The 27,947-nt window shown below is 53.5% G+C and overlaps 2 protein-coding genes across 7 annotated transcripts; one reads left to right on the top strand and one right to left on the bottom strand.

The window, feature by feature from the left end:
- Positions 1-200: 200 nt before the first annotated feature.
- LOC308199505 (zinc finger protein ZIC 1) lies at positions 201-5,335 on the bottom strand. The gene is made up of 3 exons (XM_080603760.1): positions 2,747-5,335; positions 1,408-1,571; positions 201-940 (listed from the first exon to the last, which is right to left on the bottom strand). Exons 1-3 carry the CDS (start codon positions 3,720-3,722, stop codon positions 743-745), a joined length of 1,338 nt encoding a protein of 445 aa, XP_080459886.1. The 5' UTR covers positions 3,723-5,335; the 3' UTR covers positions 201-742.
- Positions 5,336-6,410: 1,075 nt separating this feature from the next.
- On the top strand, positions 6,411-26,823 carry ZIC4 (Zic family member 4; the record flags this gene model as incomplete). Of its 6 annotated transcripts, none has more annotated exons than XM_080603720.1 (5): positions 6,411-7,075; positions 9,932-10,016; positions 15,475-16,095; positions 20,356-20,680; positions 23,450-26,823. In XM_080603720.1, coding segments are annotated over 5 exons (1,071 nt in total). The 6 variants fall into 6 exon arrangements, 5 of the variants coding, with proteins under 5 accessions (XP_080459846.1, XP_080459845.1, XP_080459844.1 ...); XR_013954677.1 differs by lacking the exons at positions 6,411-7,075; positions 9,932-10,016 and having other exon boundaries at positions 14,892-16,095; positions 20,356-20,468; positions 20,552-20,680; positions 23,450-23,572; positions 26,140-26,823; XM_080603719.1 differs by lacking the exons at positions 6,411-7,075; positions 9,932-10,016 and adding an exon at positions 14,892-15,366.
- Positions 26,824-27,947: the final 1,124 nt, after the last annotated feature.

The raw sequence follows: 27,947 nt of genomic DNA, 5'->3' as shown, positions 1-27,947 counted from the left end.
ACATTTACTAGAACATTCTTGCCATTCAGTACAAATAGTTGAATTTCTACCTCTTCCCTCGGCCCCCCCACCTCCGCCCCACCCGCCGCCGCTCCCGCCCGCCCGCCCCTCCCCTCCCCCCACATATATGCAAAGACCACAACTCCACACATCCCCGTAGTCAACTGGCGATATAACTATGTACAAAATCAAACAGTACATTTCTGTTTTCTTTTTTTTTATGGGTTTTGTTTCCTTTTCTTTTTTTTTCTTTTTTTTTTCTTTTTTTTTTTTTTTTCCCGAAGCTAATAATTCTGTATATACAAGGGGACGGGGAAGGCCGCTGCCCGAGCAGACATGCAGTTGGAGAGCTCTAATCAGTGGTTTCCAGTAAAGCCCTACACGGTTGGCATTTGCCCTGGTAACCTTGTCTTCTTTAGGCATTCTACTAACCCCTTTCGCCTACCAAGCCTCAGAGCAGAGCGGAACAGTCCGAAAGTGGAAAAAAAAAAAAAATAAAAAATAAGACAATAAAAAAAGAAAGGAAGAAAAACAAACAAACAAAAAAAATGAGTATTCATTTTACTCAGTCCTGGGTCTACTGGCAGCATTTTGTTTTTGTTTGCCTTTTTTTTTTTTTTAATCTGATTTCAAAGTGTTCGTTATTTTTGGAGTCTTTTAAATAGAGTACTGGTTTGCTCGCTTGGGGCTTTTTTTTTGTTTTGTTTCGGTTTGGGTTTTCTTATTGTTTCGCTTTAGCGTTTTAAACGTACCATTCGTTAAAATTTGATGTAAGCGTGCTGTGGCTGGACGTGTGGTGGACTGCGGACGAGGAAGGGGATAAGGAGCTGGTGGTCTGGTTTTCTGTGGATGGCGACACGATGGTTGGAGGGGTGGAGGACTCGTAGCCTGAGCTGGCGGCGGGAGAAGGCTGAGACCCCTGCGAGGATGATTCATGGACCTGCAAGAGGAAAAATAAAATAAAAATAAAAATAAAAACAAATCGGGCAGAAAATCAGGAGCAGAGGCTGCCGGAGTCCACGGCGGCGGTGGCTCCGAGCCCAGCACGGGCTCCCGGGGCCCGGGCACCCCTCGGGGGCTCCCCCTGGCCTCTCCCCGGCTTCACGGGCAGCACTCGGGGGGGCTTCGCGCATCGACCCCCTCCCTCCCCACGAAAGGCGCTGCCCCAAGGGCTGGGGTTACAAGGCCCGGCCTGGCCCTGAGCTACCGGGGGAGGCTCCAGACCGGGTCCCCCGCCGCCGCCGGCCGGGCTCCGGGGCCGCTCTGTTCCCCCAGGGCCCGGCAGCTCCCGGTGCCCCCGGCGGCCGTGCCCGCTGCCCTCCGCCCCGGCCGGGCCCGAAGAGGGGTCCGAGCCCTCGCGGGGCCAGAGCCCCCCAAGTTTCCATGCAGCGCCCTCCCTCCATTTACCTTCATGTGCTTTCTGAGGGAGCTGGGGTGCGTGTAGGACTTGTCACACATTTTGCAGAGATAGGGCTTGTCGGAAGTGTGCACATGCATGTGCTTTTTGCGGTCGCTGCTGTTTGCAAAGCGCCTGTCACAGCCCTCAAATTCACACTTAAATGGTTTTTCACCTATTGCAGAGGGAAGCGGGGGGGGGGGGGGGGGGGGTGGAAAACGGATCTGATTAAGCAGGGCCGGCCGGCTCCCTCATTGTCCCCATCGCCCCGCCGGACGGGAGCCCAGGGCTCCATTTCAAACACTTGCAACTTTCTAAGTTCAACGAGGCTCGGAGCTCAAAATCCTTCCTCTCTTCCCTGTCCCATCCGCGCTCCTGACCCCTCTCAGCACCCTTTCCGCAGGGGCGGGGGGCCTGGGGGGGCGAAGGGAGTGCAAACAACTTTTCCTCTCTCTCTCTCTGGCTGCAGGGGCGAGTTTCATTCGCAGCTCCAAGCCCCGGGCACGTCTCCCTCCTTGAAAGGCTCGCAGAGCAGGCGTGCTGGCATTTCCACACCATCCTCAGCGCCTAGTTTCCGTTTTTATAGCCCATTCTCGTGATATTTTACGCTCCCACCCACCCCAGCCCCCTCCCTCGTATTTTCTCGCAATCTCGAAAATTATCGGGCCGGGGAATACAATGCGAGGGCAGCTCCACAAACCCTCGGCGAACCCGCTCGGGAAAGAGATGCTGGCTTTCGGCGCTCGGGGGTGGGAGCTGGGGGAGCGGGGCTCTGCGAGCCGGGGGCAGCGTCGCCACCTCCCGCGGCTGGGTAAAGTTCGCCGGGATCCCGCCGCCCGCCTCCCGCACAACAATGCCACGCTACGGCGCCGGCCTCGGTGCATTTCCAATCGCTCCTCGGAATTAAATATTTACCAGCCCCCCGGATCGCAGAGGGGAGACGGATGAGCTGCCTGGAATATTTTTGCACGATTTCTCTTCGCGCCGCGGTCCAAACCGCCGAAGAACTATTAATTAAAACCTATAAATTTACCAGGACATGTCGCTGCGATTTTTTTCCCCCCTGCCATCCCGATCCCGGCAGCAAATCGCCTTTCTCCCCCTCCGCCTCGTCAGGGATAATCGGTTTTTGTTGTTGCTGCCGGCGCGGCTGTGACCGAGCTTGCTTCGCGGCGGAGCTCCGAGCCTGCCGCTCCGGGAAAAACCCAGGGTGGCCCCGGAGCGTCCCTGGCCCCGACCCGCAGCAAAGCAGCGCCCTGGCCCCTCCATCCCGGCCCCGCGTCCCGCTCCTGCCCCGGCGCTCGGCGCTTCCACTCGCAGGCAGAAAAGCTACAGAGAAGGTTACCGTACCTGTATGAGTTCTTTTGTGTATTTTGAGATTCTCTGATCTGGCAAACACTTTACCACAGCCTGGGAAAGGACAGGGGAAAGGTTTTTCACCTGTGTGGACTCTGATGTGATTTACAAGTTTGTATTTGGCCTTGAAAGGCTTCCCTTCTCTTGGACACTCTTCCCAGAAACATATGTGATTGGACTGCTCGGGTCCTCCAACGTGCTCCACGGTGACATGAGTCACCAGCTCGTGCATCGTGCTGAAAGTTTTGTTGCAGGACTTTTTGGGGTTTGACAATTGCTCGGGCTCAATCCACTTACAGATGAGTTCCTGTTTGATGGGCTGCCTCATGTAACGAAAGAAGGCCCCTGCCCCGTGGTGGGCTGCCATGTTCATGTTCATGTGGCCGTAGCCGTGCAGCTGGGTCGAGGCATAGTGCTCGGAGCGGGGGCTGGTGACCTGGCCGTACTGGTCGGGTCTGCCGTACATGTCTCCGGAGAAGCCCAGGCGCATCTGCCCGTTCACCACGTTGGGTGAAGCGTGGCTGGCGGCTTGCTCGTGAAGCCCGGGGAAAAGTATATGTCCCGCGGCATCGCTGTGTCCGTGGGGGCCGGCGAAGCTGCCGGCGGCGGAGGCGAAGAGGCTGTGCTGGGCACTGGCGGCCGCCGCCTCCCCGAAGCCGCGGTTGCGGAACAGAAAGTCCCGAGTGGAGTTGAACGCGGCGCTGGAGTAGGAGCTGACGTGGGTCGGGTGGTGGTGGTGCCCCAGGGCCGCTGCCGCGTAGCCGGGAGCCTGCGAGGTGAAGGCGGTCTGGCCGGCCGAGGCCAGCTCATGGGTGCTGGGGTTGATTTTGAAAGCGCCCATGCCGTCGGCGAAGGGGTTGATCCCCAGCCCCACTTCTCTGTCCGTGACATCGGCCGTGGAGTGGTGGCGAGACGATCCGAAGGTAGTGACTCCTATGGCGGGATACTGCGGTCCAGCATCCAGAAGCATCTTCCCAGCGTCGATGCAGCAACCAAAAAAAAAGCACGCGCGCACACACACAACGCGGAGAGAAGCAGCAGCAGCAGCAGCGGCGGCGAAAACACCCTGTTTGGAAAGTCAGCGACGATCACCACCAAAGCAACCACATCAAAAACACCCCCTTCGGCATCAGCGCAGGGAAAAAAAAGGGGGGGGGGGGGGGAAGAAGGGAAAAAAAAAAAAAAACGGAGGCTGGTGGAAAAGGGGGGAAGAGATCTTCGCAGTCGCAAATAATAATAATAAAAATGTGCCCCAAAAAATATTCCCTGTCTCTCTGCTTTGACTTTTCAGGGAGGTTTAAATGGGGGGGGGAGGGTTGGGTGGGCTCAAAAATAAACTGACTGCAAATAACAATAAAGGAGAGAGATCAACGCGGGCAGCAAAAAAAAAAAAAAAAAAAAAAAAAGGCAAAACAAAAAAGGAACTTCCTTCAGTGATTTTTTTGGCTATAGGAATGTTGCGAAGTGGCCGAGAGATTGTTTCTCTCTCCTCTTCGAGCTTCCCCACACTCTCCCCGATTTTTTTTTTGGCCTTTTTTTTTTTCTCGCTCTGCAAAAAAAAAAAAAAAGGCGCAAATCATGCACAATATTGTCTTTTGCGGTTTATCTTCCTGGGGAGAAACTTTCACCTCCTCAGCCGGGCGGTGAACGCGAGACTGATAGCGGCAATCATTCCTGCAGATAAATGAATTGAAAAGACGACACCGGCCCCCCCCCTTGATGAATGGGAGCCGGGGGCGGGGCGACGTGCGGGGCGACGTGGCCGCTCATTGGCCGCCGCCGGCTCCCCCTTCCCCGCGTAACTCCCCCCGGCCCCGCCAACGAGGGGCGCGCACGGCCGCCTCCCGCCGCCCATTGGCCCCTGTGCCTCATCAATCGCAGGTATTGTGAGCGCCCTGACAGCCCCGGGGACGAGCAGGGCTTCCAGGAGTAGCAACTTTTTTTTAAGGAAAAAAAAACCCTTTTTTTTTTTTCACGAAAATATTTCCAACGCATCTTTTTGTGTGCATACGTGCAAGGAAAAAAAAAAAAAAAAGTCTTCCATCGTTGTCCCGGTTCCTCTCCATCCCCGTCCCTCTGTCCCTGGTAGTGGTGGTGAGGGGGATGTCGTGGCGGGGCAGGATTTTTAAGATCGCTGAGCAACTTTGTAGGCTTTGAAAAGGGGAGCCCTGTCGTGGCTCGCTCCATTTTAAGTTGTTGTTTTCCTCTTGCTTAAAACTGCAGCTCTCCGAGAGTAGGTGCTGGGTGCGCTTGATTTGATTTTTAAACATCAGGCGTGATTTCTCTGGGTAGCTGACTCTGTCCCTCCACCAGTTTTCTGAAATAAATCTTGTTTTCTGCACCCATCAAAACGCAGGTGGGTGAGAACTCTTAACTTTCTACTTTTGTTGTTGTTGTTTCGCCTCTTTTTTGTTATTTTCTTTCTCCTTTCTCTCTCGCTCTGCCTTTCCCTCGCTCTCTCTTTTTACGGGGACTCTTTCATTCAGGTAAAACTGTAAATTTCCCAAACCTACATTGTGTCTCTTCCTGCAGCATGAAAGTCCCAGATAGCTTTTTTTTAATTATTTTGAAAAAATATATATATTTAAAATCCTCGATAGGAGCAATGTAAATTTTCTGACATTCAAACCTTTTCTAGTTCACAAATCAGTCACCCTTGTCACAGATATTGAAATTCCTCAACTTGCCACACCAGGACGGTGGAAAAAGCAGGCGGTGTCTTTGTTGCTGACCAGGCTTTTGATCGCCAGAGAAAATTTACTTACCTTCAGATGAGTGAGCAGAAAAAGAAATAACACTCCCTTTGATTTAGTTAGAAAAATGTAGACACTTGGATTCAGTGCAAACATACAACACTTGGTTGTTTTCTAGATGCAACCCTCGATTAACCTGTCTTTCCCCAGCTCAAAGTCTATTGAAAAACTGCGGATAGTTCTTTTTTGTTCTCGCCACAAAGAGCCATTGACTATATATTAAAATGATTGTTGAAGTGTAGAAGTATGGTATTTAAAAGCAGAAAACCTTTGTGGCTTAATCAATTAAGCTAAGCAACATTTGTACCATATTTTAAACGATGCTTCGGCACCGAAAAAAAAGGTCTCACGAAACTTTAAAATATATGTGTTTGCATACATATGTACACATACACTTACGTATGTGCACACGTGTATGTGCGCCTATATAAAACCGGCGAATTATTTATTTATTCGGTCGCCTGCATATTAATTAGGTCTAATTATTTTCTAGTAACGAAAACACAAAAAGCTCGCTAAGAGTCGGAATCCTTCAATTTCGCCTTTGTTCAGCCCTTCACTTGGCTTATTCGCAACTAAATCTGAGCCCCTCAAATTCGTGGTGGCAAACAAAGAAACTTTAAACTCATCCTGTGGGCTGAAAGGCGCTGGGAAGCAATCCGCAGCGCAGGTACTGGGCGATCAGATAAGCAGCGACACTGCGCAAGCACTTCTCGCTTGAGAACTGCATAATTTCAGGAGCCATTAAAATGGCCATTGCCTAGAATACAAACAAACAAGCAAATAAGCAAACAACAACAAATAAACTTGGATATGCCTTGAAGGAGCATTTCGCTGCACTTTATCTGCAGATGCAGTTTGCCTGTGCTCAATGCATGCAGCTCGCTTTCAAAGCAAATGCATTATGTAATTTCCCTTGGATCTTGGGAGGCTTTACAGCTTTTCAGGATAATGATGGGCTAAATCTACACGTTTGCATTTATTCTGCAAAATCCACTCGGAGGAATTGCAGTAGCTTATAGCAACAGGTATACCCGCTCTACGTACGCACCTCAGTGGGGACATGGTCTTTAGGCGGACGTTACATTATTCTCTGTATATGTTTCTAAAATTAACCTGGGCAAAGGACAAAGTAGGCAGCATAACTGTGAAATCTGCAGGGTGATGGCATTAGGAGATCCTGAAAGTTAGGTAGTCCAGTGCTAGGCTTCCTCCAAGTGCAGGGGGGGGACCCAGTGATCATTCCAGGTCCGTACAAAATATAGGAGAAGGCAGACGACAGGGTACTTTTAGGAAGCGTATCTAAATATACAGTGTAAGAGTGAATGTAAAAAAAAAAAAAAAAGTGTTGTGGGTTGTAGAAGTTATCAAGTGGGATTTGTGGCGCGCTCTCTGCAGGAAACGAAAGCTGCTCCAGTTCAAAGCCACATGCACCAACGTGACATATAAGCCATTAAAATATCATCCTGACGGCTCATTTCTGCTTCATCATACATTCCCTAACTGCTTCCAGAAAGCAAGAAAAGAAGAAATGAAGGATGACCGCCTCGATGGAAGCGCCAAAGAGGTGGTGGGTTCTTACGGGGGGGGGGGGGTATTGTTTTCTTCTTTCATTCTTTCTTCCTTTCTTCTCCCTCCCCTCCCCCGCAGCCCCCCCACACCCGCACCCCCTCCCAACGTTAATTTTTGCCTGTTCAGAAATGAGGAGAAACCTTCAACAGGTCGAAGGGGTAAGTGCCTGGGAGGAGGGGGGACCTTGGCAGCCCGGGCACCAGGCTTCCCCCATCGCCTTCCCCGACACCTTGGGCGACAGCTCCCTGCCCCCGGGGGGGCGGGACACGGGCAGGAGGAGGCTCGGCCACCCCGGGGGAGGAGGGCAGGAGTCCTGCGGTGCCGAGGGGCAGTGCCTCGGCGCCCCCTCGCCCACGTGGGGCCAGTCCCCGGGGCGGGCGGAGGGAGAAGCCCCCGGGAGCCGTCGAGGGGGGCACCGGCACCCTCCGACAGCTGCACGCCCTCCCTCCCGCTCCCCCCTCGGCCCCGAGGGGGTGGCCCGGCCCGGCACACTGCGCAAGGACGGGCGGCGGGGGGCCGCGGAGCGGGGCGTGGGTGCTCCCAGCCCTAAGCGGGGTCTCGGCAGCCCCGACGGCGGCCGGGCTCGGCGGGGAAGGGCAGGCGGCGGGGCCGACAGGGTCCTGCGGCCGACCAGGAGGGACCGGTGGGGCCCGGGGCGGAGGGCAGAGGGCGAGGAGCGCTGACAATAGCGAGCCCCGTGGGGAGGCGTCCCGGGGGATGCGCACCCCGCCCAGCGCCTCGCCCACCGCCGCGCCCGGTGCCACGGGGACACGCCGGGGGAGCCGGCGCTCCGGCCCCGCTCTCCCTTTTTTATAGGCGGCTGCAGGAGGGACGGAGCTCGGCCGGCCCTCTCCAACACCCCCTACCTTCCCACCCCCCGCGGGCAGGGCCGGGGGAGCTGCCAAGGAGCTGGGCGCTGCCGCCAGCTTCCCACAGCGCCCTCGGAGGGGCTGGGACCCCGGCCCCAAGGGCTGCCTGGGATAGGGGAGAAGCCCCCACGTCGCCACCCAGGGTGACCTCTGACCCGAGCCCGGCTCTGCGTGCCAGCCCCGTGCACCGGGGGTTCCTCGCTTCGTCAGGCACGGCCCCCAGCACCAGGCAGCACGGCCGGGGGCGAGCAGTGCCGCTTTCCCCTCTCCGGGAGCCCGATCGTTGGGGTGGGCTCGGGGCTTTCTCCACCCGGTGTCGAGGAACTTAATTTGTGCACCGAGCACTCCCTCCTGCCCGTCACCCCGAGCAGCACAGGTTGCTTGCCCAGCCGGGCACACGCCGCCTGCCTGCCACCCGCTCCGCCCGAGTCGCGCACCCCGGGGCAGCACCGCCGAACCGGGCACCGGGGCTCCCACGGGGGCTGCGCGCTCCCGGCCCCGCGCAGCCGGGGGGCCGCGCACCTCTGGCCGCTAGTCTGGGGAAGGGGGGCCGGGTCTCGCCTGCACCCAGCCAGAGGCTGCCCCGCGGGAGCCCCGAGCCCCCCGGTACCAGCTAGGGCCCCCGCGGGGGTCCCGCACCCCGCACCGGAGCCCCCGGGCTCGGCCCGGCCGGGAGCCTGCGGAGCAAGACGGGGCCATCCTGCCCGGGCGCTGGGCGCCCTCCGCGCCCCTGCTGCACCAGAGGCACTCCGCGGATCACAGAGGCTGAGAGGTCGAGGCAGAGTTCTAGCCAATATTTACTCTCAAATCCACAACTGTTTTGCCTTCTTTTTTGTCATCTGGTAACCATTTGAAATATTAAATGCAGCGATTTTTTTTTTGTCCAGTTTCAACAAGTTTTTGGCGAACGCTTAGGAGCTGAGCACTCCTAACTCCTCCAGCCTCCCATCCTAACCAATAAAGCACAAGTCCTGCAAAACTCTCGCTAGCAGGACACTGTTTGCTGCTCTGGCTTCATAAACTTGTGAGCATGAATGGAAGTCGACTCGCAAAAATAATTCCTAAGGGCTTCCTATAGTTCTTTTTATTTCGGCAGTAATTTTCGTCACAGCGGTGAAAATATTGAGGGCATCAAATTATTTGTGATGGAGTATGCCTGTGATACTCTGATGAAGTTTCATAATTAATCTCATCAATTATTTGTGTTAGTATAGATTTTTATTTCCCAGCCCTGGAGTCCCAATAATAATAGTAGCAACTGCAATAGTAATAATAATGTCCTTAGAAAAAAAAACACGTGTGAGATTCTCTTCTGCTTTTCTGTAGTGCAAAATACCTGAGAATTTCAACAGTATCTGCAAAAATTCGGACTCGGTCATTGTATCAAACCCCCGATCTGCATTCGGGGTTATTGCTGCCGCTCAAAGAGAGATGTGCCAAGTTCTGCCTGCAGCAGTGACAGTGCTCTGCCTTGCGGAGTGCAAAGAGCAAGCTGAAAATTATAGGCAGGGAAAAGTGCTAGGGTGGTACTATACTAATCCTTGCTGAGACAACAACTTGTGTTGGAGGCTCGCAGAGAGTCCGAAATTTAATTTAGGGAAGGAAGGATCTGTAAACAATATAGTCGAGTTGATAAAAACCCGCCTCACAACAGCCTGCCAGAAGGTGAATGTCAGATCAAAGGAGAATTTGGAAATATGTCCTTTCATAATTTTTTTCCCTTAATCAGCCATGGAAACTTCATGACTCCATAAAACATGTGCCGGTTTGCTGAGGAGACAGCCTCCAGTTTCCCTTCGGAGCAAGCCTGTCTCTCCCCCAACCCTCGCTGCTTAACACTTGGGTTTTGGTTTTTTTTTTTGCTTTTCTTTTGTTTCTTTCTTCTTTTTGAACCCACGATGCCCGAGACATATAGCGCCGTCCTCTTTTTATATCACACACACAAATGTTTTTGGTCTTAACTTTCCACCCCTCTTCCCAAACAGGAACAAAGTCAGGAAATGAGGCACAAGACTCCCCTTGTAATGAGGAAAAGAAAACGACTTTACAGAAACATCCTGGAAAAGTCAAGTAAGTTAAAATATGGCCTTTTTTCAGTTCAAAGGAGACAATATTTTTTTCAGCTTAGTACTTGCATAAACACAAATCAGCGACAGAACGCCCCACCAGCAGCTGCCTAATCCTGCTCAATGCCTATTCATTTGGAGGTTCTAGAATTAATATTTGACGACTCTCTCATTGAAACAACAACCCCTGACCCCATGTGATTGCACTGTCACATTATTCTATGACATATTCATCTTGAATTCATTTACGGATGATTTGATTGGAATGAGGTTTGACATGTATTGGATCCTATTAAAGAAGAAGACTTTGATCTTGTTGATGGGGTTTACATGATATGTATCATCTTTACCAGGGATACCAGGCTTCTACAATGTGTTGTCTAAGTAGCTAGTGACTGACAGCTTATCTGACAGGAATACCTTAATCTTGAGGTACTGAATGAAATATTCTATTTAAAATAAGCATATGATTTGCCTGTCGTAGGGTAGCTCTAGGTTACAAAAAGTGAGAGACGAACCTAGGCACCAGCCCTAGCTCGTCTGATGGCTGAATTCCCCTTAGTCGGGAACCCTGAAATAAGTCCCCGTGAGCGGAGATGGAGCAAGGAAACAGAAACAAAGGAGTACGATGATCCCAAGCCAGTCGGTGCCCTTCTCTCCGAGGAGATGCTGAGCTTGCTGAGAGGCTCCCCTGACCCACCTCCTCCTGGGCAGCAGTGCCTTCTGCCGGGGCTGCCAGAGGCTCGGGCTCCGCTCCTGCTCCCTGCCCCTGTGCCAGCCTCTGCCTCCCTTCTGCCTCCCGGCCAAAGGCGACTTCGATGGCTATGGAACCGCGCAGGATGACTGCTCGGTCCTCTCTTTCTCTTCCTCTTTCTCTCTCTCTCTCTCTCTTTTTTTTTTTTTTTTTTTTTGTGCTTCCTTTGAGTAACTATTAGGATTTTCATATTAATCCGTTCCTCTCGTCCGGGAGTTGAAACCTAATGAAACCCCCTGGAAGCTGCTGTATGGAGGTCTCAGGGCAGCCCCTCCCAGCCCAGGGCACCGGCCGGAAAGTTGCCGGCAGCTCATCGGGGAGGGGAAATGTTCACAGAGGCAGGGTTGGGAGGGCACAGCCAGGGGGCTGGAGGTCAGCTTTTGCTCTTGGCCATGCTTCCCAGGGCAGGAGCCGGCCCTTGCGCTGAGCACCTCTCAGGGGTGAGCGGGTTTTGGCCCCAATTCAAGGAGCACAAACACGAGCAGCTCCTGCTTTCCTGGGACTTCTGTATCACCTTCCAGCAAGCCCTGTCTCCAGCCAAGGTAGCAATACTGATCGGCGCCTTGCTGCTTGGGTAGATGCCTACCAAACACAAGGCAAACCACTGTGGGTCAGTAAAGCAGCTCCGCGCAGCTGGGGTGGCACCCGTCCCCAGGGCTGTGCGGCTGCTTTTCGGTCCCCTAGGCCATGGCAGGCGCAGGTTGCGGTGTAGGGGTGCGGGCAGGATGGACCCGAGGCGTGGGCAGGAGCTACAGGGCTGGGGCCAGTCGGAGCCCTGGGTCCCGCAGGGAAGGGGCAGAAAGCAGGAAAGGTGCCTGGGACTCGACTTACAGGAGGAAATCCGGGTGCTCATCCCTGCCACTTGTCACCTTTCTAAAGCAGACCCCCAACACAGGTGGGATTTGGGGCCGGGGACTGCGGTTGGGGTCGCGGTTACTAGCAAAATCGTACTGGGCACCAAGCTGCCCTTCTACACACGTTGATTCCCCCTGGGTCAGGCACCAAAGAGAGCACCATGGTCCCTCTGAGTGTACTCTAGCACCGGACCTGCCCTGGTGTCTGAGTTGCGGCTTTAGCTCAGGATGTTTCTGCTTTGCTATTTGAGCGTTCTCGCTTTCTGCCTGGAAAAGTTCAGCTCGTCAAGCTCAGGAATCCCAGGGGAGTCCCGAAGGGGATGCCCTTACCGTAAGCAGGTGGGTTGGAAAAGAAACTTAAAAAAAAAAAAAAATCTTGGCCCTGCACAGGCTGATGTTGATACATTTGAGAATGTGCCGAGAGCCTGGCTTATCTGGTCCAATACGGCTCAGATCGCTGCCAAGAAGCGGGAGACCTTGGTCACTCCTCAAGTGGCAGCCGGACGAGCTGAAGCTGCCAAAGGGCCACGTAAACAGGCAGGCAACTTCTCCCAACGCCCTGCGAGCTGAGCAGCCTGCAGCTGCCGGCTGGCTTCGGCCCCGCTCCCCTCCTCTCGCCGTCTCCCCGCCTCCCCGCCGCCAAGTGGCGGCCCGCGCCCGCACCGCGCCGCTCCCCACGCGTGGAGCTCCCGCTGAGGAGGGCACCCAGCACCTTCACCTGCCGGGGAGGGACCCCCAGCACCTACACCTGCCGGGGAGGGTCCCCCCGGACCGGGGGCTCTCTCCCTGTCCGCAAACGGGAGTGGGAGGATGCCCGGAATGAGGGACGAGCCGAGAGCCATTAGTGTCTGGCGAGAAAGCATTGCAATATCTTCAGGGAGCGTAGGGCAAAAGCGGTTATAACATTTTTTTAATTGATAAACTGTTCCAGATGTTTCCTCCCTTGACTGGGAAGTGTCAGAATCGGTGGATAACAAGTATGTAGAGATGAAGGGTTTTAAGGAGGTAGGAGGAAAGCAGCTTTATTAGGAATGCACACTCTCAGTACATTTGTAAGTAACAGATTCATACTTACTAACGTTTGTCTCTTCCGTGCACTCCTGTTGAGATGGTCATGAATGGGACTGTCAAATCCATTCTGTAGAGCAAGTAGATTTGAAAGTTAAGTTATTGTGAGGATGGTGTGTGGTGTAAAATGCCTGCGTAAACATGTTATGTAAGGCTGGAGAGCTAATTGCATCATTTGCCACTTTTCATCATCTCCACTCAGAAAGATGTACACGAGGATGTATCTACAGCTAGCTACCTAAATATTAGATTTGTGTTACAGGGGAAATAGGGTGAAAGCCAACCAGAGCCAAAATATTTAACTGCAGCCAGCCGCAGTATAGGGAACTGTGATAAAACGTCCCCTGTGCAGTTATGTATGTCCTAGGCTTTAATCTTACAATTTTCTATCGTTTGCTGGTAGCTTCTGTTATGAGAGTAGGTGGGCTGAGAATGCCAGGCGTTTTCTTGCTTTGCTACTTGTCGTAAAGCCAATCGATTGCCGATACTGTTAAACTTTTCTGGAAATCCAGACTTCTGGGCGGGGAGCTTCACCTGGTGTGTGTGCGAGGGAGCATCCCTTGGGAAGGTAACACTAAGGTGGTGGACCCAAATGCTGGGAGTTTGTCCGACGGTTAGAGAACTAATTGCTGCTCTATTTGCTCTATATGCCACTCAGAGTTTATTGGTGGACTCACCTCTATGTCAGGACCCGAGCTCTGGGGTAATGCTGTGGGCAGATATTTACAGTTGTGTTTTTCTTTCTCGAAGCGGAAGCCCTCTTTCTTCCGTCTTTTCCCAGTTTTCATTGCCTTTTTTTTTAAGTTCACAACCCTATTCTTAAAAACTTAAACCCTTATTCTTAAAAACTTAAAAAAGTAGGAGCTTCCTTCTGGGCAGAAGCCCTAAGCTTTTCTAAACCTACAAGGCCTCGCCGTGAAGCCGCCTGAAGCCCCGACCCGCACTTTCATCATTAGCAACGCAAATCCCACACACCGCGCTCACTCCTCCAGGTGAGGAGCATCAGCAGCGAGGCGTTCACGAACGTATCGCGATGCTTTTTCCTCGAGCCAAGGATGGGGATTTTACGTGGAAGTCCCCTGCAAGTGCTAGAGAGCGACCCGGCAAGGGAGAGAGACTCCCTCTTCTGGGTTAAACCCTCCGATTCAGTCTGGGCATGCCGGTTTCTCGCATCGCCCCGGCAGCCAGCCCCCAGATAACCCTACAACCTGCCGGGGGCCGGCGGCGGGAGCTCCCCGAGCCCTTTGTGCGGCCCCGCGCCTGCCCCTCGCCGCCTGCCCCCGACCCCCGCCCGCCTGCCCGCGAGTGCCGCGGCCCTCCTGGGGGAGCCCCGACGGGCAGGGCGCCCCCGGCCAACAAAGGCGGAGGCCGGTATATGGATGGGGAGCAGTCGGTGCGCTCCCTCCCGGCCTCCCCCCGCCCGCCGCGGCTTTGTTCCCGCGACGGCGGCAGCCCCGGGGGAACCGGGCCCGTGCCCGATGGCGGGGAGCGGGGGCAGCCCCCCGTTTGGACCCCAGCCCCGAGCAGGGCTGCGGTCCCGTGCCGTGCCGTGCCGTGCCATGCCCCCGGACCGGGCCGTGCCGCCGCCAGGGGCTCGGCGGGGCGGGGCAGGGGTGAGGGGGAGGGAGGCCGGCGGAGGCGCATGCGCAGTGCCCCTCCCGCCGCTCAGCCCCCCACCCGGGCCGGGCGCTAACCCTTTCGGTCGGCGGCGGGATCTGTCATCGGTGACGTCACAGCAGCGGCAGCCAATGGGAGGGCGCGGCGATTGTTTGCCCGCCGGGTCCGGCGCTGCGGCCCGGAGGCGGCGTGCGGCCGCCCGCGCCCTGTCCTGACCCGTTCGGTCCCGTCCCGTCCCGACCCGACCCGTCCCGTCCCGACCCGTTCCTCTCCGTCCCGTCCCGTCCCGCACCGCGTGGGGCTGCCCGGCCCCGGGAGGAGGCCGGGCTCCGCGTGGGGACCTCCCATTCCCGCCGCCGCCAAAAGCCGAGCCCCCGCCGCCCCCCCAGCGCAGCCCACCCGCTGGCAGCGCCGCCGCCCGTGCGCGCCGCCGGCGGGGGCAGCGGGACGGGGAAACTTTTTTTTTTTTGGGGGGGGGGGGGTAAGAAAGAAAGGAAAACAGTTGTGGGTTTTTTTTTTTTTTCTGTTTTTCCCCCTTTCTCTCTCTCCTCCCCGCCGTCAGGTGACTTTTTAGCATTAGAAGCTAATGAGCGTGGATGCTTTGGGGATCCCAGTGATGGACCCTGCTGCACTCTCCCGGCGGAGCACGGCGCTGAGCTTAGTAGACTTGGCGGGGGCTCCTCGCCCCCAGCTCCACCACCGCCCCCCTCCGAGCATGCCGGCCTTCCCGGCCTTCGCCGGGCACCCCCACGCCACGGCACCCACGCCGCCGGGGGAGCACGCCGCCGAGTCCCGCCTTGGGCCAGAACACATGGGGCACCGCCACCATCCTCCTCCTCAGCCTCCTCCTCAGCATCGCCCCGCGGCCCTTAAGCTCAGCCCTGCCCCTCAGCCCCGCCACCAGCTCCACCACCACCACCACCACCATCATCATCATCATCCTCCTCATCATCCGGCAGGCCAAGCCCAGGTGGTCTCTAGTCAAACAGGAGCGTTTGGCCCGGCGCAGTCACCAGCACTCCCCTACCCCGTCTCTCACACAGCCCAGGCTCTGGCAGCAGGTAGGGACTTTTTCATACGCAGAGACCTGCCGGCCCCACTCATGCCAGGGCTGACCGAGCAGCACCCCGCTGCAAGTTCTCACCACGGACTGTTTGTCTCAACAACAGGTAGCTACCCCGGACACCATGGTCACCACCAGCACCACCACTCAGAAGCTGGGAATCCCTCTCTGTTCACTGGACTCCATGAGCAGCCTCCCCATGCAGCTCCAGGTGGCCATCTAAACGGACAGATAAGACTGGGGTTACCTGGAGAAATGTACGCCAGGTCTGAACATTTCACTCAAGTACCAGCCTCCAGGACAGATCCTTTTGCTGCTTCTTCACTTCATAGCTACGGTGGCATGAATCTGAACGTGAACCTGGCTCCACACCACGGCCCGGGTGCCTTCTTTCGTTACATGAGGCAGCCCATCAAACAGGAACTCATCTGTAAGTGGATTGAGTTGGACCAGACTCCCAAAAAATTATGCTCGAAAACTTTCAGCACGATGCACGAGCTGGTGACTCATGTCACCGTGGAGCACGTTGGAGGACCCGAGCAGTCCAATCACATATGTTTCTGGGAAGAGTGTCCAAGAGAAGGGAAGCCTTTCAAGGCCAAATACAAACTTGTAAATCACATCAGAGTCCACACAGGTGAAAAACCTTTCCCCTGTCCTTTCCCAGGCTGTGGTAAAGTGTTTGCCAGATCAGAGAATCTCAAAATACACAAAAGAACTCATACAGGTCAGTATGTAAAGCTCTCTTTACTCTCTGTGTTATTCAGCATACGGTTTTGCTTTATTTTGTTTTAATGTATCCTTTGCGTTGTTATTGAATGCACGCCAAGTACTTCTGGAAAATAAATTCTCAGATTTGTTTGCTTCTTTACCGCTTGGAGGGAGGGGGGAGAAATGAAAAAAAAAAGGGGGGGGGAGGTGAGCGAGAACAAATCTCAGAATTCTCGTCCGTATTTTTGCTGCTTGTGCGGAGAGTGCTGTACCGTGTATGCGGGTAGATCTGTGAAAATACCGAGTGACATGGCTACAATTTCTGTTTCTTCACACATGCGAGAATTTTTTTTTTTTGGCAGTTTAAAGTAGTTGGAGAAAAAAATGAAATCATTGTGTAAGCTCACAAATTAAATGCGAACAATAGGAGTTACAACTTGTCTAGTCAGTTTTGACTGATGTCGCTGAGATGCTGCTGCTCTAACATTGTGAGAATAACACAGCTGCGACCTTTTCGTTCAACAGTTTTGTTTTGGTCAGAGGGAGTTTCAAATGTTTGATCTGAATAACAGTGACATTTTTAATGAGCATCGCCAGCCGAGGACTCCTTGCGTTCGCAGATATGGGGAGTTGCGAGTTCTGATTCTCGGGAGGGAAAAAGAGGAGAAGAAAACCCGGTATTGTTTCGGCCCGTACGTTTTGAAATGTCATTTGCAGATCTGTGAAGCGAAATTGGGACATGTGTCAGAAACGTCTGGTAGTTCTAGCTAAGAGAAAATAAAGTAACTCGCTGGACGATCTCGCAAAACTTTGTTTGAACTCTTCCGGGCAGGAAAGCATTTATAATTAATGAAATTACACGTAGAAAGTTTTCACACTTCCAGAAGCAGCTTGTGAAGTTGTATTAATTATTTTAGCAGACGGTGTTCGTAGTCTGTAGCGCTGGCTTTTTTTTTTTTTTTTTTTTTTTTATCTGAGGAAGAAGATAAGAAATAAGTCCTTTTTTGGAAAATGTAATCAGTTCTAGTGTAAGGTTTTCCACCTCCCACCCCCTCCTGTACAGCCTTATGCACTGCGAGGGGAACTACATAATCCTATTGTAAGACCTGCTTACAGCCAAACGATTTTTTTCGCCCTCCAGTTCATAAAACTCCCCTTCTCCCACGCCCGGTGCGGTTTGACCTTCGAGGAGTTGCATTTTTATGCTATAACTCGACGTAGTATAATATGCATGACATATATACTAATTTCGTATCGCTATCGTCTAAGCATAGCACGGAGATTTTACAGCAAGCATCACTCGTCACCTAATTATTTTTCCATCGCTCTGTGAGTAGCTCATCTGTGCGGAGGGGGGGCAACAGCGAAGTTGGGTTCCTCTGCTGCCTTCTCAGCCCCCTTTTCGAGAAGAAAGGAGTATCCCCGGGTCACATAACTTGTATCCGAGCTAGCTCCTTGGCGGATCAGAACAGGTACAGCCATTAACCGGGAGAGCTCATCCCTTAATGACGGTGTTTTTCTTAAGTAAACAAACTTTTACTGCTCTTTAACGGCCTCACAGTTTGAAGTATCTGAAGCAGAAAATGGTTAAATTCTTGGGGAAAGTGACCTACATCGGAGAGGCAGGTTCAGGGCAAACCCGAGATCGGAGCCTTGCGTTTATTAAACATAATTCCGTGCGTCTGTACTTTTCACTTTAACTTTCCCGGTGATTAATTGCTGTATTGTGAAAACTCCTGCAGGGCCTTTATGGTTCCACCGTTTCTGTTAAACACCCAGAAGTTGTCAAAAGCGAAATGTTTCTGAAACCCTAATAGAACTCGCTACAAATTATTCATGAAGACAGTCCTAGGTTCAACAGGAAAATTATTGCCTCCTCAAATATTCATGACTTCGGATTTCTCCCAGGCCGGGGAGCAGGCGGAGGGCTTGCTGGCGACGGCCGAGCTCTCCCCGCTCGGGGCTGGCCCCGAAGCCGGCAGCGGGCCGAGGGGCGCGACCGGGACCCCCCTGCGCCTTCCCAGCGGGGCCGGGAACAATGGGGCGAGGCGGGCGCCGCAGCCCTCGCCCTGCAGGCCGCCCCCCGCGCCTCGCCTGCAGCCCCGGGGCCACCACCGCCGGCCTCCCACCCCCTGGAGAAGTTGGTAAATACCTTAATCCACTCCCGGAGCCGGGGGATTATGCCCCGGTTTCGCAGCCGAATTGCACCGACCGCTTTGGCACCAGCTACAAGTGTGGGGTTAAAATGGCGGGGTTGGGCTCCTGCGCTCCTTCCATCGCCCGGGGAACTTTCTGCGTGGCTGCATCGCCGCACCTCGGTGCCCGGGCTGTAACGTGGCCTCTCCCTCGCGGGTAGGGATTTCCACGTAAGAAAAAGCCGCTCTCGCGAAAGGAATACTTGCAAAAGGCTCGGCTGGCTCCTCTTTAGCGAGGCGAGGCGTTCAGAGAATGCAGAGCAGACGACTGCGAAAACGCTGCCCTCTTCCCCGTCGCTGTCTGAGCGCACGGAGGGGCTTTTCGGCGGCTCTTTCACGGGGTTAAGTCAAGTTCCACATTTTTCAACCCCGGAGAAAGCAGAACGTGCCGCAGCCCTCTTTTACCTGAATGCAACTCAATTTGCACAACCGGAGTGCTTATGACGACGGCTTTCCCTGGGGTCTCCTAACTTACTGCTTGCTTGTACTACACTAATATCCTTGATTTGTTGTCTCAACTTAGATGCTGAAGGTCAAATTGTTTCCTTACGTGGAGCTATAATTAGATTATATGCGTGCGTGTGCCTATGCATATGCACCAGTGTATAGGGACAGTATTTGGTTACAACCTGCATCATTTTCTAAGAGACCTTATTTTTAACCTTTCCCCCATTCTCTCTAATGCCAGGTGTTTACCAATACTCTGTGCAAATGTTAGCGGTGCACGGTGTGAGAGATCGGCATTGATTATTACAGTGGAGAAGACACACTTCAAACGAGAAGCCATGAGCTTTTTCCCACCTACCTTGCATAAAGTGCATTCATGTGAAATATTTGGAATGCCTTCCTTTATGTGCCTGTGTTCAGACCCGAGTGAGAGGTGGGCTGCGTCCCTCCGAAATTTAATCGTGACGATCGGGGGGGTGGGTGTAGGGGGCAACAAATTAGAACACAAAACCTCGAAGGTTTTATACATGTTCAAAGTCCTTTCCACCATATACACCATGACGGTGAACACAGTGGCTTTGTTTGCTCTTCACGTTTAAGGTTCGGCTGTATATTTTGTGGTGTCCTCTGCTCCCCGATACTTTTGGGCTTTGGACGAATGAGAAGTTTATTTTCATACTCGGATGCTGCAGGACCTGCGTGCTCCTTGGCAAGCAGGCTTTTGTAGTTTGCTGTTATCAGGGACAATAACGTAGTCATCACTGCATCCTGAAGCTGTCTGTGGCACGTTTCCTCGAAAGCCTTCTCTATATCGTGTACCATGCCCGGTCCACACCATCCGAGGTTAAACTCGCACACGACTCTGGCAACACGATTATATTTCTATTATGCTTAACGTCACTTATCGTATTACCCGACAAATTAATCCCGATTGCAATTCCTTCCATGACTGAGTAGGCTCAAATGAAAAGAGGATCCTACCCTCCCGACAGAACCGTGCACCGGCCTAGTCATCCTCCAGCCGAATCCCTGCCGTTTCGCCCCCCACCATCGCTGTCTTTTACCAAGATTTTGGGCTTTAACGCACGGCATCAGCAAGCAGGGCAGCGGGGAAGGGCGCGGGGATGCAGGTCTTCCCCGGGATTGTAATCAGCGCGAGAAAGGAGTGGAGGAGATGCGATCTGGCGAGGTGATGAATAATATTCCCACGTACACCTCCGGTAGTGTGAGAAATGTATTTAACGTAGAAACGTTCCCATGGATAAATCACTGACCGCTCCTTCTGCGGGACACCGGAGTCCGCAGGGACGGCGCACATTGTTTACCCGGACAGAGCACTTGGCCTCTAAGTTTTCCTTATCTCGGGGCTTTGTCTTTTGCACAAAACCCCACGTCGACACGGAGGGCAGGGGAAGGAGTGGCTTGGAGCTGGCCGGGCAGGGAGCTCCCGCGGCGGAGCCGGCGGCGCAGCCGGGCGGGCAGAGGGCGGCGGCCGGGGCAGCTCGGCGGGGAAGGGCCGGAGGGGGAGCAGCCTCGGGGGGAGCCGTGCCTAGGGACGGAGGGAGGGAAGGCAGGGCAGGGGGTGCCCCGCGGCCCCCTTACTAACAGCTGTGCTCGCCCGTTCCCTCCTGCAGGGGAGAAGCCGTTCAAATGCGAATTCGAGGGCTGCGACAGACGCTTCGCCAACAGCAGTGACAGGAAGAAGCACTCGCACGTCCACACCAGCGACAAGCCCTACAACTGCAAAGTGAGAGGCTGCGACAAGTCCTACACCCACCCCAGCTCCCTGCGAAAACACATGAAAGTGCACTGCAAATCCCCTCCTCCCAGCTCCGGCTACGAGTCCTCCACGCCCTCCTTGGTGTCCCCCTCCTCGGACTCCGGCCGGGAGCCCCCCGCCTCGTGTTCCCACGCCGAGCCCTCCGCGCCCGCGCCGCCCGCCGCCAACCTGAGCGAATGGTACGTGTGTCAGGGCGCGGGGGCCCGCGGCCCCCCCGGCCCCCCCGGGCCCCCCGCCGCCCCCCCGCCGTCGCGCCCCGACGGGCAGCCCCGGCCCCACTGCTAGGGGCGGAAGGCGGCGGCGGGCGGCCCCGGCGGGCTGGGGACCGGGAGCGCGGCTGCAGGGCACGGGGAGATCGAGCGGGAGAGGAGGAGAGGGGCCGCGGTGGGAGCTCGGCCCCGGGGAGGCAGAGACCTGAGCCCCGGCCCCCGTGCCCCGGAGGGCTGTTGCCTCCTTCCCCCCCCCCGCCCCATACGCCCCCCCTCTGACCGCCTCGCTCCAGTTTGTTTACAAGCCCACAGAGTTTCCTTTCCTTTCCTTTCCTTTCCTTTCCTTTCCTTTCCTTTCCTTTCCTTTCCTTTCCTTTCCTTTCCTTTCCTTTCCTTTCCTTTCCTTTCCTTGCCTTTCCTTGCCTTTCCTTGCCTTTCCTTGCCTTTCCTTGCCTTGCCTTGCCTTGCCTTGCCTTGCCTTGCCTTGCCTTGCCTTGCCTTGCCTTGCCTTGCCTTGCCTTGCCTTGCCTTGCCTTGCCTTGCCTTGCCTTGCCTCGCCTTGCCTCGCCTTGCCTCGCCTTGCCTCGCCTTGCCTCGCCTTGCCTCGCCTTGCCTCGCCTCGCCTCGCCTCGCCTCGCCTCGCCTCGCCTCGCCTCGCCTCGCCTCGCCTCGCCTCGCCTCGCCTCGCCTCTTCCCTTCCTCTTCCCCTCCCCCTTTCCTTCCCTTCCCCTCCCCCCTTCCCTTCCTCTTCCCTTCCCCTTCCTCTTCCCCTCTCCCTTTCCTCCTCTTTCCCTTCCCCTTCCTCTTCCTCTCCCTTTTTCCCCCCCTTCCCTCCTCCCTCCCCCTTCCCTCCTCCCTCCCCCTTCCCTCCTCCCTCCCCCTTCCCTCCTCCCTTCCCTCCTCCCTTCCCTTCCCTTCCCTTCCCTTCCCTTCCCTTCCCTTCCCTTCCCTTCCCTTCCCTTCCCTTCCCTTCCCTTCCCTTCCCTTCCCTTCCCTTCCCTTCCCTTCCCTTCCCTTCCCTTCCCTTCCCTTCCCTTCCCTTCCCTTCCCTTCCCTTCCCTTCCCTTCCCTTCCCTTCCCTTCCCTTCCCTTCCCTTCCCTTCCCTTCCCTTCCCTTCCCTTCCCTTCCCTTCCCTTCCCTTCCCTTCCCTTCCCTTCCCTTCCCTTCCCTTCCCTTCCCTTCCCTTCCCTTCCCTTCCCTTCCCTTCCCTTCCCTTCCCTTCCCTTCCCTTCCCTTCCCTTCCCTTCCCTTCCCTTCCCTTCCCTTCCCTTCCCTTCCCTTCCCTTCCCTCTTCCCTTCCCTTCCCTTCCCTTCCCTTCCCTTCCCTTCCCTTCCCTTCCCTTCCCTTCCCTTCCCTTCCCTTCCCTTCCCTCTCCCACCCGAAAAACCAAAGCGGTTTCACACACATTTGTAGCCATACAGACTTTCTCTTGTCTACAGTATCTCGTGCTGGAGTGTTCTGTTCACCCACTATTTTCTGTGCGAGTGTGTTTTTTTAAAGAAATATATATATATATAAGCTATTATTTGTTACTGAATTGTACAAAATGGATCCATTAAATTTTTTTGATTAATTAACTCTCTCGATGGACGTTTCTGTAAAGCATCCCCCCACTTTTCCCTCTTGCAGTATAGAACTATATATGCATATATACACACACACATATATATATATATATCCCCGCCGGCAGTGGCTAATCGAGGCAGCCCGGGGGTGGCAATGCCCCCGTCAGCCCTGGGAGAGGGGGCTCCGGGAGCAGGGGGCCGGGGGGGGAGGGCACAGCCGGCCCGGTGACGTCACGGCGGGGGGGGCCAGGGCCGGGCGACCCCCGGCAGAGCGGGGGCCTGGGGCCGCTGCTCCACGGCCCTGTGAAAATAAAGACGGGGATAAATCCTCGTAGCGAGCAACACCGCGGCTTTGGCAGGTTCGTCCTGCCCCAGGACTAAAAAACTAGACCCTACACAAACATGCCGGAGTTGCTCCTCTGGACGAGAGAGAGAAGGAAGGGGGAAAAAAAATCACAAAACCCTCCGGTGGGGTAGCTTGAAACTGCCGAATGGTGCCGTGTTAATTACTTTAATGATGTTTAAGAATAGCAGATAGGCAAATAAATAGCCGGGGCTGCTGTAGGAGGTTTCCACGGCTCGCTCCGTGCAGGCAGAAGGCTGCTGGAGCCACTTCCCCTCTCCCCTTGTGCACCACCTCTGGGCCCAGGTGATGGGCTGCCGTGTGTGCAAGTGCACGTGCACACGGATACACAGATGTGCGTATTCGCATCCAGAAATGTAAAAGCTGGAGGAAACTAAACAGCCGGTCAGTGGCACAAACACCCCCGCAGAGAGCTCATCCCCCCTGCCGCAGCTTAATTTTCCTCCTGAGGCACTAACTCGGGGTCCCCTGCCACACCCGCACGAAGTACCCAACTTTTTGGGGTTTTATGCGCCGTTCATTTCTCTCGAGTGGTAGCACCGGTGTGTCCGTGCCGGGAGGGGCACGCAGCGACTTACCCAGTCGAGAGAAATGCGAGAGGAGCCCAAACTGGGGGGCGAGTGCTGCCCTCTGACCCTGCAGCCCCCGAAACTTGTGCCGTGGAAATGGAAAGGTAGGGGAGGCAGCTGCGGGCAGGGAGGATGTTTCCATCTTGTCCTGAGATCTGTTTATTTCTTTATTTCTCTTTTTGCACAAGTGTTTGGATGTGCGGGCTAATCACCTTTAATTTTTCATTTGCTTGTTACAGATGTCTACCCCGTTGCTCTCAAGGTAATCTAGACAGACGCAGCTGAAAGCCTGAATCTTATGCCTTAGACATCAAAGAAAGCTCGCACAAAGAAGTATTTCTTCACAACGGTGAATCTTCATGGTAAGTTAGGATTTCTATGGCAATAGGCAAGTCATACTTAAATAGTGAAAGGCGAAGTCTGGAGCCCGTCCAGTCTTTTCATTAAGGACATAATATTTACGTCTAACAGACCCTTTTTCTTGTGTATACAAGTATATATTTTTGTTTGACGCGAACTAAATCATTTTCATTTAATTTCCGGTAAACAAAACCCACGCGAACAGGGCACTTGTTCCAGATCATAATAAAAATGGATAAGAATGTCAGGAAGAAAAGGCCCGCTTGAACCTCTCCTCAGCTCACTTTTGTTTCTGCTTTCTGCCGGGATCAGAGAATGCATTTGGGATTTGAGGGCAAGTTTCTAAAGGCAAGGAAATGGTTTTTAAGGGGGAAAAGAAAAGGAGAAAGGTCTAATCAAGCTCGGGTTGTTCAAAGGGCCTGATTTTGGGGTTGAAAGTGTGAGTTTTATGGTGCATCAGCATGCCACGTTAGGATCGCTATGGTAATGAGGAGAGCAATAGCAAGCGGCCTTCAAAGGAGGCACACTCCATTTGAGACAGTCTATTAAGATACATTTGCACTGACCTTTGGTTTCATGCTAGCTTAGTACACTCAATCTGCCCCTCGCTACGGACATCCTTCCTCCACCCCCGGCCCTTCGGCGGGGTTGCGGCCCGCTCGGCTTCGCCCTCACCCCGAGGCGGGCTCTGCAGCCTCCAACCCCGGCCGAAGGGAGGCTGCGGCCTCTGGCCTCGCTCGCCGCCAGCCCCCGGCCAAAAAACCTGGCCCCGGAGCCCCCGGCCGCGCACCCCTCGGCCCCGGCCCTCCCGAAGGGTGGTAGGACGGGAAGCGGAGCCCCCCCGGGCCGCCCCCGACCCCCCGAGGACCTCCGGCCTCGGCAGCCGCCCTGGCACCCCCGGAGGCCCGCGCAGCCTCCACGGGGCACGGAACTTGACACCCGGCCGGCCGGGGCCATGGGCACTGAGCCATGGGCCCGGGAAAGTTAGAAGTCCATGTTCCAGTAATTGTCTTGTTGTTTATTTTATCCAAGTACCCCAGTGAATAGGGGAAAAATAAACACGATGAAAAAAAATTCAAACAGTTGAGTCGTCTTTAGTGCCAGCCCTTGTGGTTGAATAAAAAGGATGGTCCAATTTCTATTGAGCTGAGAAATCTTTGAAGTGGGAGTTATTATCTGAGAAATTCCTGCTCGTCGTCCTAACAACGCTGATGAAACGTAAAAGGTTCTTTGTCAGCGATTTGTTCTCCTCTCTGTCAAACTCACCCTGCCCGTTAGCTTTAAACCGTTTCTAAAGAGATAAAATCAAACTTTTAAAGATAACTTTAGGGGCCCAGAGGGTGCAGAAAATACCAAACTATCGAATGCTGTGTATAGACATACATCTGGATATATGTGTCTGTGTCTGTGTGAAACTGTCTGTGTACAGATGTCCATAGATGTCTGTATGACCTTACTGCTCGAAAGTTGAAATGATGTCCATTTTTGCATTTTATCCTCTGAACTTTTCTGTCTAATAAATTATTCCTACACATATGCTGCACAGAATGCAGCTCTTGGGGGAGGCAGAACTGTTGAGTTTCATTGCCACCAGAATGTGACCAACAAACGTTTTCTTTCCAGTAGAATGAAAGCAACAGCACACACATAAGAGTAAAGGCTTTGATCGTTTTTACAGTCCGAATACCTATTAAGCGTGTATATACTGCAATGTATCGAAGTTGTTAACGCATTCAAAGCGATGGCTTCCATATGCTCCCATGTTTTATTGTCCATAAGTGTAAAGATAGTCAAACTACATCTCTTTTGTATCTTCATTTTATAAACATCACCGTGTGAACTGAAACCATTCCCTTCTAAGGGCTTATTTAGGAGTTTCTCATTGGAGATCATTAAATGCTCTGTTTGTAAAACGAATTCCTTGACCTTGTAACTCATCAGTGTACTTCTATTTTAGTTGCTACAGAATGATCTGAGCCCAATCCTGCCATTCTAAGCAACCCCATTAATTTAGTGGGACTTTTCCTGAGTCAAACTGCAGACCGAGTCAAACTGCAGTGGAGTGGGTATTATTATTACTATTATTGTTATTATTAATCCCGGGTCTTGTCATATTTATGGGAAAATCTACCACATGTGAATTGTACAGAGAAGAAATGTCTCTGAAAATGTAGCTTACAAGAACATTAGCAATGTTGATATGCTGTATCTCTTTTCAGACTTCTTATATTCCATATTTTCCTTCATCACATGTTTGGTAATGAAGGAACGTGCTGTTGTGTGTTTGAACATACTATTTATTTTTAATATTTGGACTTTTTTACAATAAATATTTATAAACCTATCATTTCTATGGTTATTTCTACAAATGTGCACTTTTAAAAATAGGTGTTTGTACCGGCGATACCGAGCCATTCCTAAAACACTGTGTAGACGACCTTGTCTTTCTGTTGGTTTTTATATTAGTTGGAAAAAGAAATTGTCAAACTGGTGTATATGTGGTGTACAATCAAGTCCTAACGCGTGGTTTTTGTTGGTCTTTAACCTCTCCTAATGTTAATCGTTTTAGGTTGGCGTTTGCATTAAAAGAACCAAACCAAACCCAAGCACCTCGTTGGCTTCATTTCCGAGATCCCGGTTTTCAGAACAGGGGCTTCAAAAGAGTTCTCCTTTCCATATGGGCCGAAGCGCGGCGTGAGAAAGCGGAGCCCGGTGTGAGCCGAGTTCCTGCCTTGGCCAGCCCTGTCCCTTTGTCGTTGTGTCGCCGGGTCCCCCCGCCGGCGCCCGCCGAGCCCTTCGCACACGCGTCCCGTCGGAGGTCAGCGGCGCTCGGCGGGAGGTGCCCGCCGGGGCCGCCCCACAGGGCTCGGCTCCCCCTGCGCGCAGGGGTCATTGTGCCGGCGGGGCGGGCGAGAGCTAAAATTGCTCGTTTGAACGACTTTCCCCCCAAAAGGAGTCCCCGTCGCAGTGACACTTCCTGTGAGGGTGCTGAGATTTTTATTTTTTTCGGAGAGGAAATCCTTTCATCGCCTGAAGTACCCAAAGGTAACCCCGCTTCGCCTTACGTGTTGCACTGACCGGGTTTAATATGTTGCAGGGTTTCGCAGCTCCTGAACTTGCTCAGAATTTCTTCGCGTGACTTTGTAAGGCTCGGCGTTGCCATTTGGACAGCTGCAGCCCTGGGCACACAGCAGCCCTAACCCCGCGGGGCGCATGCGCACTGCCGCTTCGCCTTTTTTTTTTTTTTTTTTTTTTTTTTAGGAGGAGGAGGAGGAAAACTTGAAAGAAGTTGCCTAACACCCAGAGACGACAAAAAGTTGGCTTTGTCTGGCAGCAATATTGTCAATAAAGAATGCATTCGACTGCAGAAAGAGAGAGAGAGAGAAGGAGAGCAAGAAAAGAATTCAAGAAAGAAAAGAATTCAAGAAAAAGAAAGAACGGAAGGAAAACATTTTTGCTGATATGTAAAAGACAAAAAAATGGCACATAAAGGGAAGGAGGGCTAACAGTACATGCTAATTAAAGAATACAATTCTATGGTCTGTAATGATTGAGCGAAGACATGTACTTATTACACTTGACTGTCAACAAGGGAAGGAATGTCCCCTCAGACAACATGGTGAGAGACGTGTGGGCATTATTAGTGGCCCTTTCATAGACGCTGCCTTTTCTTTCTCAATGCTGACAAACCATTTTGGAGGGAACCATCCCCTGTTGCTTCCTATCATCGATCCCCATGCAAGTCCCTGCATTGTGCAAATGCATTAATTAAAGACCATTCATTTAACAAAAGAACATTGTATGTTCAGGAAAGGAAGATTAGAAATATGAATCAGCAACCAAAGCCCATTTCTGATGCGTTATCAAGAGAAGCAGAGGGGCAATAGGTGCAGTGAGCTGCTCCATGCGCTTCACCTCGCCAGCCCCGAGTGGGGCTGAGCTCGTTGGGACAGAACACCTGAAATGGATTACAATTGGAAAACAGCTTCTTGTCAAGTGTCTCGGTGTGCGTCAGTCTGCTGAGCCCTCCCTGCCTGCTCAGAGGAGCTGGCATGGCCTGGCATGGCCTGGTCTGGGCCCCCACTGCAGCCAACAGGGGCTGAGCCCCCTCCCCAGAAACAACGTCTGAAATGGGCCCAGGCTGCCGTGTGTGGGCACTCACACTCACATTTGTACTCACGCTCACTCATACACTCACACACAAACTCATACACACGCTCCCCAGACTCCCACCCATGCACACACTCACACTCACACACCCATTTGCTATGTCAACGGGATTTTTCCAGCTGTCTGTGCACACGCACGTACAGGCTCAGACACCCATACATGCACTCTTCCCTCCCCACCCCTTCTCTATCTCGATTTTTCCAGGCC

This window comes from Anser brachyrhynchus (assembly GCF_964034855.1).
Source record: "Anser brachyrhynchus genome assembly, chromosome: 9".
In the NCBI taxonomy this organism is placed as follows: domain Eukaryota; kingdom Metazoa; phylum Chordata; class Aves; order Anseriformes; family Anatidae; genus Anser; species Anser brachyrhynchus.
This window is presented reverse-complemented; position numbering and strand designations above follow the sequence as displayed.